General features: G+C 38.1%; 1 protein-coding gene across 1 annotated transcript in view; it reads left to right on the top strand.

Moving 5' to 3' along the window:
* LOC126163202 (dynein axonemal heavy chain 3) overlaps nucleotides 1–14,190 on the top strand; it is a 1,221,238-nt gene that overhangs the window by 1,002,622 nt on the left and 204,426 nt on the right. Inside the window, exons 53-54 of the mRNA XM_049920156.1 lie at nucleotides 1,482–1,643; nucleotides 13,568–13,704. Coding sequence (XP_049776113.1) covers nucleotides 1,482–1,643; nucleotides 13,568–13,704 — 299 coding nt within the window. The remainder of the gene's footprint in view (nucleotides 1–1,481; nucleotides 1,644–13,567; nucleotides 13,705–14,190) is intronic.

The raw sequence follows: 14,190 nt of genomic DNA, 5'->3' as shown, positions 1-14,190 counted from the left end.
AGCCTGCACCCTTTGTGACTGAAGCCCTTCTTGTGTTTCCCGAGGACCCTCTAACCTTAAAAACTGCCCAGCCATGCCACACAGCCCATGCTACCCATGTAGGTGCCTCATGCATATAGTGGACACCTGACCTATTCAGTGGGACCCGAAACACAACCACCCTTTGGCGCAAGTCGAGGAATCTGCAGCCTACATGGTCTCAGATCCGTCTGAGCCTCAGATTCAGACCCTCCACTCGGCTCTGCACCAGAGGTCTGCAATCAGTCCTGGCGACTAGGCTGCAAATGCTCAGCTCTGCTTTCATCTTGCAAGCAAGACTGGCAGCTTTTACCACTTCTGTTAGCCGCTCAAAGCCAGAGAGAATCTCATCTGATCCAAAGTGACACATATCATTGGTACCGACATGAGCAACCACCTGCATTTGGCTGCACCCTGTGCTCTTCATGGTATTCGGGAGGACCTTTTCCACATCTGGAATGACTCCATCCGGCATGCACATGGAGTGCACATTGATTTTCTTACCATTCTTGTCAGCCAAGTCCCTAAGGTGCCCCATAACGTGCCTAATGTTGGAGCTCCCAATTTACCCTCCTGATCCCAACCTCCAATAGTTATTGTCCTCCACCTGTGCCTATCTCCTTCCTACCTCCCATTCAAGCCTCATGCACACATTCTGTACCCAACACAGCTTCTCTTTTCTGCACTTAACAGCCCAACACCTCATCCCAACCATGCATTTGCTCACTACAGCATCCCCCCACCCCCCTTGCTCCCTGCTGATTGCTGATCCTCCCCCTTCATCCTCCACTAACTCACTATCTCAGTCAGGTCTCAGCACTTGTAAATGGCAGTGTCTATATGTGTGTGTATGTGTTTTGTGTGTTTCTAAATGAGAAAGCCTTTGTCCTTCAGCTTAGTCTACTTTTAAATGTACCTATTTACTGCTCATCATCTCCTTGATGTGGTATGAATCATTCTATCCTAATTCATATTGTTGTAGCTTCCTGTTTAGTGCAGAGAAGAAAACATAAACAAAAACAGATTGGCAAGGCAACATAATTTAGTGAGACATGAAATATCTAACAGCATTGTTTTGTCAAAGCACATTTCCTGCAGTAGAATTACAAGTTTTCTAGTACATCACATGATTACAAGTGAAAGAAGATCATAAATTAATACAGTGTCATATACTTTCAAAGCTAGAGCCATGTACATTAACTTTATTCCTGTATCTCAAAGCAATACATATGAAAATCTAAACTTTAATGTTGAATAATTTTTCATTAAAATACTAATCTCGAAATCTGTAGTTGTGAAATGATTTAATTCTTTGACATGTCAGTCACTGCCCAATGTTGAGTACTTAAGAGTTTCTTTCGTTAATTTGGAGTTCTTTTTTTAAAAAATCGAACTTAAAGTAACACTAACCAAAGAATTAATTTATAATCTTAAAATTTAATGAAGTTTGCTTTCTGTTCCAGTCAATAGTGAACAGTGTTCCATCAGATAATTTGGAAATTCGCATTGGAAATCTAAATAGTTACTTCACAAGCAGCATTTACAAGAATGTTTGCCGTTCACTATTTGAAAAAGACAAACTGATTTTTTCCTTAGTCCTGTGCATAGGTATCTTGCGATCAAAGGTTAGTTCCTTCAGTTTCTCAGTAAATTTTTTTATATCTGTATCTAAGTGTATTAGTTTTGAATGTAGATTTCATGATTCCTTGAAGCACAGCATGATTATTACGAAACATCCTGTTCATATAGTTGTTATGTATATTTTGATAACTCAGTTAGAGTAAACATAGATTAGTAAATCACAAGTCTGTATGTCAAAAACATATTATAAGTTGCCTTATTTTCCACTAGAAATGTTTTGTATACATGGGAGATACATTATTAAACTTTCATAACATTGATGTGTAACATGCGATGGCAGACAACATGTACCAACCAAATATAATGCCATAGATTATGCTTTGCAATAGAGTGAATAGGTGTCTGTGACATTTTTTAAGCATTCTAGCCTTGTTGGGAGCTGAAGTTTGGAAATCTGTGGTTAGGAATTTACTACTCAGCCAAAGTCAGATTTTTCCATTGCACCTGGACTTTCATTAATCCCTTTTAACAGTGTTTACTTTTTATTTTGTCCAGCGTTTGATAAAGAATGAAAAGGAAGAATATTTCTTTCTTCTTTAACTTGGTTTTTATTGTCTGCTCACTCTCCTTTTTTCCTTTTGTATTCCTTCTGTTATTATAGTTTCGTATTCCATTTGTCTAACTGTCTCATTCTTCATTGAAAAGTTTTCAATCTGTTTGCCTCCCTAATTTACTGATTGTCATCTGTTGAGCAATATATTATTATCTGTCCAGGAATATAGATGTGGTCTGCCTCTGTTTGTTATTTTACCTTTTTTTGCTTAAATGACACATGCATTTAACCTTAAATTTTCCATTCTGATTAGAATTTTGCAACTTTTAAGATTTCCTCAATCTTCTATCTTCATTCTGCTTATTGTTTCATATATAAGATCCACAAACCTGATGGAGCATTGTGACAAAATTTATGTGGGATAAACAGTAGATACAAAACACAAATGGTGCATCAAACACCAGCAACACACCTGCCTTCTACAGCACAACAAATCTGCTTTGACTGAATGTTGTATTACTGCTGACCATTTCATGGAGTACAGAAAAGTACTGACCAAAGCCTCATCCTCTGGGTTTCATTGGTCAAGGAAGCTGTGGGAATACAATTTGCAGTCAACCTCCTCAATGAAGAAGAAGGTTTCCAACTTGACAATCATAGAAAACACTTATTTCACGTCTTCACTCTCAAAGGAATTACTTTCCTGAGCGTTTGCTGCCTTGTACTCCAACACATACGTGCTATTCTAATAAGTAACCACATAATTTGGAAGCACTATGAATTTGTTAGTGTGGCATGTGCAGTGTTCTATTCTTAGACACATTAATTATTATCTATGACTGATTCTCTTGTGCTAGTTGTTCTATCTCTGATGCATGGGAATTTAGTCTACAGTGCATTTGTATGAGGTCTCTTAAAAAAAGTCCAGAACATTTGTAATTTTGCACCAAGCGTGTGTTGGAGTGAAATGTGGTTGGTATCCCTGCACACGCCTGTGATAATGTGTAACTGCCGTAAGTTTCATTTTTCTATGTCTGCTAGTTATTGTTCAGTAGTGAGTAGAACATTGTGTCACACAGTTTGCAAATTCGAGATGGCAGACACAGGGCACAGCAAAGCGTCTGCACTAAATTTTATATGAAATTCAATAAAGCCTTTACAGATACATACTGAATGATATGGGAAGCCTACAGCAATAAGTGCTTAAGCCGTACTTCACATTATGAATGGTTCACATGGTTTAAAAATGGTCCAACGGAAGTTACAGACGAGTCTAGTTTAGGATGCCCTTTCACGTCATCCAATGACGTTCATGTCAGGAGTGTCAACGAAATTGTACATGCCAATCGAAGACTGACTGTTCGAGAGATTGCAGATGAATGTAACGTTTCAGTTGGATCATACCATGAAATCCAGACAGAGCATCCTGAAATGCACGTTGCTGCCAGTTTCGTCCCATGGCTCATGAGTCGAGACCAGAAAGACCTTAGCCACGCAATCTGTGTAGATCTTTTGGATCACGAAAATGAGAACAAGATGTCGCATAAGAAAATCATAACTGGTGATGAGACATTGGTCTACAGTTATGATACTGAGACCAAGGTTCAGTCTTCACAATGGATCAGGAAAGATTCTCCAATACCAAAGAAAGCTCATCACGTAAGGTCAAATGTCAAAGCCATGCTGATAGTTTTCTTTGTAACAATGAAAACAGTCAATTATTGACAAAATTATTTAATTGCATGGATAAAAAATCTAATCACCAAGCAGTGGCAGAACACACACATAAATGATGGTTGTAATTGGCAATCTTTCAGAGCCAGTGGCTCCTTCTTCAGACAGAAGGCTTGAAGAGGAAGGAAGAGGGTTGAAGGAAAAGGACTGCATAGGTCTAGGAAAAGGGGTAGATTTTGGGACTTCCCTGACCCGCAGTTCTAGGTGACTTTCCCGAAATCTACCCCTTTTCCTTGACCTCTCCAGTCCTTTCCCTTCGACCCTCTTCCTTCCCCTTCAACCCTTCTGCCTGAAGATGGAGCCACTAGCTCCAAAAGCTTGCCAATTACAATAGTCTTTTATGTGTGTGTTCTTCTGCCACTTGGTAAGTAGATTTTCATCCATTCAATTAAATAATGATAGTTTTTTTGAATTTGTGCCACAGAGACAAACTGTTAATTGATGATCCTATCAGGACATATTGTGACACTTGCAAGGACATGTTAGAAGGAAACGGCCTGAAATGTAGCAAGACAATTCATGGCTCTTGCACCATGATAATGCATCCTCACATTCATCCCTGTTGGTGTGTAACTATCGCAGAAAAAATGAAACACTGTGTTGCCTCCATACTCTACAGCCCTGGCCCTTTGGACTTTTTTTTAATATCAAAAGTTTTGTTTACTTGTTTATTTCATTTGCACTGAGGGTTTTACTGGTAGTGTGGATTAAGACTCAATTAAAGAGCTTCCTGTTGGGCACATCTTACTCCATTAAAGAGCATCTTCACAGAAAATCTTAAAATTAGTGTTTTATGGCATTTTACAAGGGCTGATCAACAGACTGAAACTGATTTTTTCCTGTGGCATCCATGATAGTTTCCTGCCTGTACCATGAATATTTGAAAAATGTGGGGTTTTGTGTTTAATGTCCATAGGTGGCAGCACTTTTGTATTGGTAGGTTGGTAATAATCCTCTGGTCTGTGGACACTGTTTGCTTTTCACATACAAAACATTGGAGGTGATGTGGAAGGAGCAGTGTAGTGCACATTCCGATATTAATCTGAAACCCAAACTGATCTACCCGGGGTCAGCTTCTAGCAATTTTCCATTCCTTCATTAACAATTCATTTTAGTATTTTGCAACCATGACTTATTCAGTAATAATCACAGCTGCTGGCATCTGCCTCCTGTTGAGTTGGGATTGTTATGTTCTTCTTGAAGTTTGAGGGTGTTTTGCTTATTTCATGTATATTGCATGCCAGATGGCAGAGTTTTGTCAGTGCTGGTTCTCCCAAAACCTCAGTAATTGTGAGGTAACATCATCAACTCCATAGGCCCCATTTTGACATATGCCTTTCAGTGCACTGTGAAATTCTCTTCACAGTAACATGTAAGATAACTGACCCCAGGACTGTGTGTGAAAGCACTTGTATGACAGTAGATGGGAAGAGGAATGGTAGCGCATGTAGCATGTGACAGGTCGCTGCTAGTACATCTTGCAAAGATGTTACTCACTGTATGTTTCTACTTCAGTCTAGATGTGTTACTTCTCTTCCAATGTTGTCTGCTAACATTTAACTTCTTTGGTGATAATACTCAGTAAATGTCTGAAGATGGCCTTGTAAGCCGAAAACCGGTTAGGAATAAAAGTAATGTTGTAGAACAAAAGCAAACTGGTGTTTTCATTTATTATAATGTTGTTCTACCAAGAACCGACGGAAGATTCTGTTAATATCCTTAACATTGATTTTTTGTAGAATTCTTGAACATATTCTCAGTTTGATTATAATAAAGTCCCTTAAGATGGAAAAAATTCTATCCGCTAATCAGTTCAGCTTTTTGGACCATCGCTTGAGCAAAACTCAACTTGCCTTTTATTCACATGAGATATCATGAACTATTGATGAAGGCAAGAGGCAGATTCCATATTCTACATCTACATACATACTGTGCAAGCCACCATACGGTGTATGGCATAGGATAGCACTACTAGTCATTTCCTATCCCGGCAGACTTGCAAATAGCACGAGGGAAAACTACTGTTTATAAGCCTCCATACGAGCTGTAATTTCTCTCATCTTATCTTTGTGGTCCTTACACTACATTTACAGTGGCAGCAGTAGAATCAGTCTTCAGTTGGAATGCCATTTCTCTAAACTTGTGCACTAGTGCTTCGCAGAAAGAGCATTGTGTTCCCAACAGGGATTCCCAATGCCTCTGAATTGCTTCAATGTCTTTCTTTAATCCAACTTTGTGGAGACCCCAGACACTAGAGCAGTACTCAAATATTGGTGTCACTAACTTTCTATATGCAGTCTCCTTCATAGATTAGCTACACTTCCCCAAAATACTCTCCATAAAATGAAGTCTAGCATTCGCCTTCCCTACTATCAGCCTGATGTGCTCATTCCATTTCATATCACATTCAATGTTACAGCTAGATATTTAATTGATGTATAACTAATACTGTATCCAAATGTTACATTCTGACTTTTCCTACTCATCTGCATTACCTTATATTTTTCTACATTTACATGGCTGAGTCACACTAATGTGACCATCTATGAAAGGCGAAAATAACCACCTTTTGCAGCACAGATCACTGCAAGACATGTGGGAAGAAAGCCAGTGAGGTTCTGAAAGGTACTGACAGTGGTGCGGAGCCATGTGAACACCATTTCTCAGATTAGGATCCACGCCACAAACAGCCCAATTGAGCTAGTACCATAGATTCTCAATGGGGTTTAAATCCAGTGAGTTCGGTTGCCAAGGGAGCACAATAAACTCATCCCGGTGCACTAAAAAACACTCACATAAACTGTAAGCTGTGTGACGCATTGCATTGTCCTGTTGGTAGGTGCCATTGTGCCGAGGAAAAAACAAACTGCACGTAGGAATCAGCATCATACCTAAGGAAATATAGGTACTTGTGATGATCCGTGGTGCTTTCCAGAATGACAAGATCACCAATGGAATGCCACAGTTACAGTCTCCAACTCATAAGACTCCCTCCTCCAGCCTCAGCCCTTCCAGTGCTTGTTGCAGGGTGTTTGTTTTCAGGTGCTTCATGATAATGAAGCATAAAATGTGATTCATAAGAAAAGGCAACCTCTCAACACACAGTGGATGGGAGTAGTGATATTTCTGTGCGCATTCCAGCCTTCATTTCTGATAAACAACAGTCACTGTGATTGCACAAACCTGGCACATGCTGCACAGGCCCATGCTCAGCAGTGTTCACCGAACAGTTTTCGAGGACGCACTGTCGGTAGCTCACACGTTCATCTGTGCAGCTGCTGTTCACCCATCATCTGTGTTTCACAATGCACCACAGTTGCCTCAGTACCTATTGTGGATAGTACCATTGTATCTTGCACGGTATACTTCAACTATTGGGGCACACAAACAGTTTACAAACTTGCAAAAATCCTTCCAATCTTGGCACAAAAGCCAGTAATAATGCCCTGTTGGATGTGTGGTATATCACTCATTTCTGCATTGCAACAATGACTGTCCTGTTTTCCACATCCCCCCAACATGCTTTATACACCCTCCACTATTGGTGCTGCCACCTGCTGTCTGTGAATAGGTTGTTGTATGTAGAAGTTGAACATAGGTGGTGCTCACATCAATGTGCCTGAACCCTATAGAGCAAGCTGCCACTCATCACACCAACTAGAAACTCTGTCTTAAGTCATCGCATATCCTGTTACAGTCAGGACACATTCCCATTTGACACAGCATCATCAGCAAACAGCCATAAATTGCTGTTCACCGTGTCTGCCAGATCATTTATGTATACAAAGAATAAGAGTGGTCCTATCACAATTCCCAGGGGCACTTTTGATTATACTGTTGTCTCCAATGAGCACTCACCTTCGAGGAGAACATACTGGGTTGTATTACTTAAGAAATCTTCTAGCCACTCTCATATCTGGGAGCCTTATACATATGCTTAGACTTTCCTCATAGTCTGCAGTGGGTACTGTGTCAAATATTTTCTGGAAATCTAGAAATATGGAATCTGCCTTTTGCCCTCCTTCCATATTTCTAGATTTCTGAAAATCGTTTGACACAGTGCCCCAATGCAGACTATTAACAAAGATACAGATTTACAGAATAGGTTCCGAGATATGTGAGTAGCCTGAAGACATCATAAGTAATAGGACCCAGTATGTTGTCCTCAATGGCGAGTGCACATCAGAGGCGAGTGTTTCGTCAGTTGTGCCCCAAGGAAGTGTAATAGGACTATTGTTATTCGCTGTATGCGTAAATGACGTGACACACAGGGTCAGGAGCTATCTGTGGCTGTTGGTTGATGATGCTGTGGTGTATGTCAGTGAGTAGGAGAACAGAAATATTTTAGACAAAATTCCTAGTTCTTGTGATGATATAGCCAGTTGTTTCTCCCTTATTCAATTTGTGAGAGGAACAGGAAGAGAAATGACTATTAGTGGTGCAATGTACCCTGCACCACACACCCTATTTCTTTTTTAGTAGCTTGTGGAGAACATATAAGGATGTTTATGTAGATGAATGCATCTAGGTAGACTGCAGTGAAATAAGTGGTTCCAATGACGCTGTTAATAAAAGAAATTATCTCTCAGGTTTTCTCGGCACAATTGGTTAATATTTGCTTCCAGATGTTACGCAGCATTGTTGTATCCATTTTATGCCAAATATGTCAACGATCTACCGGGTTGTGCTGTTTTCTGTAGTTTCTGCGTGGACTCCAACCAGACTGTTAATTATTGTTGGTTTTGAGTTGGTATTTGAAGTAGCTGAATTGGTCTCCTAATTCTTACAATGCACTCAGATGCTCTTCTGTTTTTCAGAGCCTGCACAGATATTCTGTGAAATGTGTATTCTCTCAGTGTTTCCCAACTGTGGCAGATGTAATGGCCAGTGAGATCTTAACTCCCTGCAGATCCTTGAGAATGGGTTGACAATATAACATTGTTACAATCAGAATCAATGCCATTGAATACAGCTACAAGCCAGAAACCAAAATCTGATTGATTTCACAAAAGGCAAAGATTAAATGCAGGAAGCCATTCAATAATTAACCTCACTAAAAAACATCTGGACGAAGATACATCCCTGCTAAAGGGCTATATTTCACACCCACTCTAAAAATGCTTCCAATAGCAGTTTACTTTAGCTCTGTGGAGCATATTACATCTTCATTATCACTGGAAGCAAAAGAAGAGCTTTTCCTCAAAACCTTTAGAGCACTTACCAAAGTATCAGTGCTAAGATCCAACATATCAAAGAACAGTGATAAATATGTGAGAAGACAAGAAAATGATATTTGTGCCATCCAGTGAAGGCAACACTTCAATCTAAATGTCATGTGGACTAGAATAAGAAAATTTTCAATCTTCTGAATGTTGTTGCCTACAGACAGACAATGTTGATCCTACAAATAAAATTGGGAGGAAGGTAAGGCCTCTTCTTAATGAATCAGGCTCGCCACATAACATCATTAAGGGTCTTCAAACGTGATCAGTAGTAGCACCATGACTATATGGCTTTCCTAAAGACATAGGTGAGGATTCCTCTAAGACCCATAGTTAGTAATATTAGTGCACCTACATACCAGGTGGGAAACTACGTAAAACACATTCTCTGTGAAAATGTGGGGAAATGCGAACACCACATCTGCACCTCTGTTCACTTTTTACACAAACTCAAACAATTGTGGTTCCAGGATATGGATATTCTGATCAGGAAGAGATTGAGATTCAGGCTGAGACAGAGAAATAGAAGCCTATTTTTGTATTAAGCTAACTTCTATTGCTTTTTATATGAAAATAAAATTTCTAAGCATAAAAGTAAGTTTAAGAAACACAAATTTGCGAGTAACAGATATGTGAGACCTGCATTTTCGTCTGAAGTACTTGAAACCAAGTGCACTAGCAGTGAAGGAAACTGCGATAATGTTTCTGATGTGACCACGCCCCCTAGTGCATTGAAAAGGAAAGTAACTTTAGAAACGGGTGGCAGTGGTAAAAGAAATGATATTAAGGACAATGTCATTATGAATCTGCAAATCCTTGCACAAGTTCTTTCTGAAACGGTCTCTTGCTGTCTTTGTGGTGATGAAGTTAAACATTATGAGTATAGTGAAGCAAGAATAGGTGTTGTGTCTAAATTAATTATTAAATGTGAGAAGTGCAAAAACCTAGAAACGAAAAAGCATTTCATACATCATCAATGTGTTCAGGTAATGAATTGTATGAATCTAATGTGAGACTGTTCCATGGCATTAGGTGCATTGGTAAAAGGTGTGTGCTTTGTGTCCACCTCCTCCAAACACTCAGTGTAAATATAGACAAGCTGAATTTTCTGGCACCCTGCATGAATTTACGCATAAACATTCTCTTCCTTTGGCAGTAATAGAGGTAATCAAACCTATTTACAGAGATTTGGCAAATCCTGAGCTACTAAAGAAGTGTTTACATGGGAAGACCCAGAATGTGAATGGGTTCTTCAATAATGTTGTGTGGTTCCACGTGCCTAAAAGTAGTCTCTGATGCTGTAATAACTTTTAATGGTGCGAACTATGAAAGACTTAAGGTTCTGGAGAACTTAGGGTAAGATTTGGACAGAACACAGCTAAAGGACTGCAGGAACTGGATGAGTTTTGTGTACCTGAAGCAGAGTTAGCTGTTCAGCAAATGACAAAAGAAGCAATAAAGAAAAGGAGGAGGCAAGTTCTGGGCTGTTGTTACACTGAAGAAGAGACAGACTATGAGCCAGGGTAATTCTAGTGCATAAAAGATGCAGAAAAATATGTCTGTATAAAAATTTGTAATAAAAAGGTTGTAAACCTCAACATCCCTGAACTACATTTTTTGTGATAAATGACCCTTTTTCTAAAAAAGTACTGATGGTAGAGACATGAAATTTTCACAGCATGCCAAGTGTGAGGTTCAACACATATGGAACTAGAATAATTAAAATATCCTGAGTCGTTAAGTTTATATATTCATTTATTTACAAACATTTGTCAAAAATGGAGTGTTTAAAAAAAAGGATAACATGCCCCACAATACAATTCAGTAATAATTCTAGTTCAGTGTATCTAGAAAGGTGCATACAATAACTATGGAAAATTGTAAGTTGGTGTCTTAAAAAGTTTCCAAGATAATGGGTCTCAAAAAAATCGATAATTTAATGTTGGTGGCAAAGGATGTACAATATCCCCTTAAGTGATGCAAAGTATGAGAACAACTGAGGAGAGATGGAAGAGCATCAGCAACGCATCCAACTAAAAGAAGCAAACAAATCAACTGTTACGGAACATTGTCTGAAATATAATCAACAAATTAAACATGATAAAACAAGTATCATGGTGCACATGCCAATTAAGAATCACACTGATAAAAGAATATCATTAATCCTAATACTTCAGCTTTGACAAGTTTGGTATGGATGTTGCTTCACATATGGCATGCTGATAGTTATATATAACAATAATTTGACTGAGTACTTCCCACAGTGGTCTTCTAGACTCCATTACCAAAGCTGCATTTAAATTCAAAATTTGTTGTTTCCTCGACGCCAGATTTCAAGAACAAACATTCCACACTAGCTGTAATTTAAAATTCAATATATTTCGCGATTTATTTGCATATAAATATGAAACTAGTCCTTTTGGAATTTTGATACAATTTATTTTTTCATTAACTAGTTGTTTTGTTTACTAGTTTTGAGCCACTACAGAATCATCATCAGATGGAGTTTTTGTGGGAACATTATCTGGACCATGTGCAGTTAGATGTTGTTGTGGTGATGCTGGCAGATATCCATGGCAAGTTTGTTCCCATTTCTGCCACGGATATCATGAGACAGGGCACAAGTACCCCAAACATAAGCACCTTTAATTGCATAATCTTTAACTTACTGATAAATAAAATTCCCAGCACCCCCTTCACAGATTGTGGCTGCACATGGTCCAGAATATAAAGTTCCTGTAAAATCTCCATTTGATGATGAGACAGCAGTTGCTCAAAATGTAGTTAATGGTACAGAAAATAAATCCTATCAAGAATCCAAAAAATGACTGGTTGCATATTTATATGCAAATAAATCACCAATTTAAATCACAGTTGCAGTTTGTCTTCCATAATGTATATACTGAAATTCAATATATTTTCCTATCTTTTAAATACATTGACATCTAGTATTTACCTGATACATTCTTAACTCAGAATGCAACATTGTTCTCCTTCCAAAAGTTCCTCTAGTTTCTTTACAACATGCCTTTACTTTTATTATATATTTTCTTGTGCAGTCTACTCATCTCCAGGGTAGGATGATGATCCAACAAATTCTTATTGCTGTGACTGGGCAGGTATTTCATCTCTTTAAATTGCTGTAAATGCTGTCGTATGCTGAAGATCCATGTCATCCCATAATATGGGTCTCTACATACAAAGTAAATAAAATAGCCACACAGTATCTGAGTGTTTGTGTTAGATGTTTTACTGTGCAAATTACTTTTGTTGAGAGTATGAGTCATCAATAAGGATATGTAGGGTTGCACCTCAACCCCCTGAAGTAGTATGTACCACTATATGCTCCCCCACTTAGATTAATGATCTTAATGTTGATGTATCTACATGCCATATGTTCTGTGTAATGTTTTTACTGTTAAAAGGCTTCTGCATTTTGTCCCTACATATGTTTACCAAGAACGGTATGATAGTGATTCTTTTCATGCTTACACATAATATAGTTTTTTATTTACTAGAAATTCCTCATTTTCATTAGAAAAATTTGTAAATTAATGACAAATATATTGACCTGTGAGTAATGTATATTACACATGAACATAGCATTGCTTAACTGTAGCATTCATTCATGTTAATCTCTTGGTTTTGTTAATTATGATTTAAGACAATTAGATGTTGAAAATTTACTATGACACAATTTTATACTTATAATAGCGAGATTTTACAGACCTTCTAGTATGAACTTCAATAATAAAAACAGACCATGGTTACATACCACAGTTTTAAGAAATAATCTTCAGAAGCATTGAACTCTCCTAAGTAGGCTCTGGCTACCCTATCAATTCTTAAAAGATTTTATGTGGCTTAAATTCTGAGAACTTGGAATTCTTGAACTTTTCACCTAACTCTATATTTCTTCCCACCAGAATGAAAGACCACTGCCACTACCCAAGAACAGAGATGACCATCCATTGGTGAAACACACTGCTAAGCATGACACACTCTAGTTCAGTGGCTGCTTCACAACCTGTACCATTTGAATCCCCTTCCCCCTTTCCATTTCACTTCCACCAATTTTTCTGCAAAGAACACAGATGCCTCATTGCTAATGAGAGTGTGTACATTTGGGAGTCTGTGTGGTTGTTAGTGTGAATGTGTGTACTCTTAATAGAAAAAGAGCAAAAGCGAGAGCTCGAAAGCTAGCGTTAACTGTTCTCTATTAAGTGTTCCTGTGTGGCACTCACCAGTCCTCCATAGGTAGGTGGTTGCCTTTCCCTTATTTTTTGTATTTTTTCTATCCAGGAATTTCCATTAGTGTTATAGTGTAATAGTGTAGTATTTTACTGTTAATTTTGTGGTAAATGTAATGTCCATCATTGATCATGATAACAATATTGTTATCGGTGTGTGTCTTTCATTTGGTTGGTATGAGTTTGTAATGGCTTTCACCATATTTCAGGGTTTGGTGTGTGAAGAGAATTGGTCATTTCTTCTGACAGGAGGTGTCGCATTAGATAATCCATATGCAAATCCTGCACCTACTTGGCTGACGGACAAGTCATGGTCCGAGATCGTCAGAGCGTCATCTTTGCCAAAGTCAGTTACATGTTTTTTTATGTATTGTTATATCACTTTCTTCCACACATACTATGCAATGTGAAATATTTACATTTTCTGTTCTATTAACTCTTTAAACAGTGCTTTCACAGAAGCAGGATACTCACCTTTGAAATTACATGCATTTAAAGAGGTCAGGGAAAATGATTGTACAGTGTCACATAATGTAGAAGAAAATGCTGCTGATGCAGACTTGCTGTTTCGTAATTTACACAAAACTACAAGAAAACACAATTTAAGTTGCTGACTATACCAACAACACTAAATTGAATTCAGCAGAATATTCGAAATTCTTTGGAAATTTCTAATTACTTGGTACAGCAATCTTTTTTTAATGTGATTTTTTAGCAAAACTTAGCCATAAAATAGGAATAAAGCTGGAACCTGAAGTAAATGATACAGTAATGAAATGTTGTCACAGTATTAAGGATTCTAACAATAGAAACTCCAGATAGGAATATCAAC

This window comes from Schistocerca cancellata, chromosome 2 (assembly GCF_023864275.1).
Source record: "Schistocerca cancellata isolate TAMUIC-IGC-003103 chromosome 2, iqSchCanc2.1, whole genome shotgun sequence".
Taxonomy (NCBI): Eukaryota; Metazoa; Arthropoda; class Insecta; order Orthoptera; family Acrididae; genus Schistocerca; species Schistocerca cancellata.
This window is presented reverse-complemented; position numbering and strand designations above follow the sequence as displayed.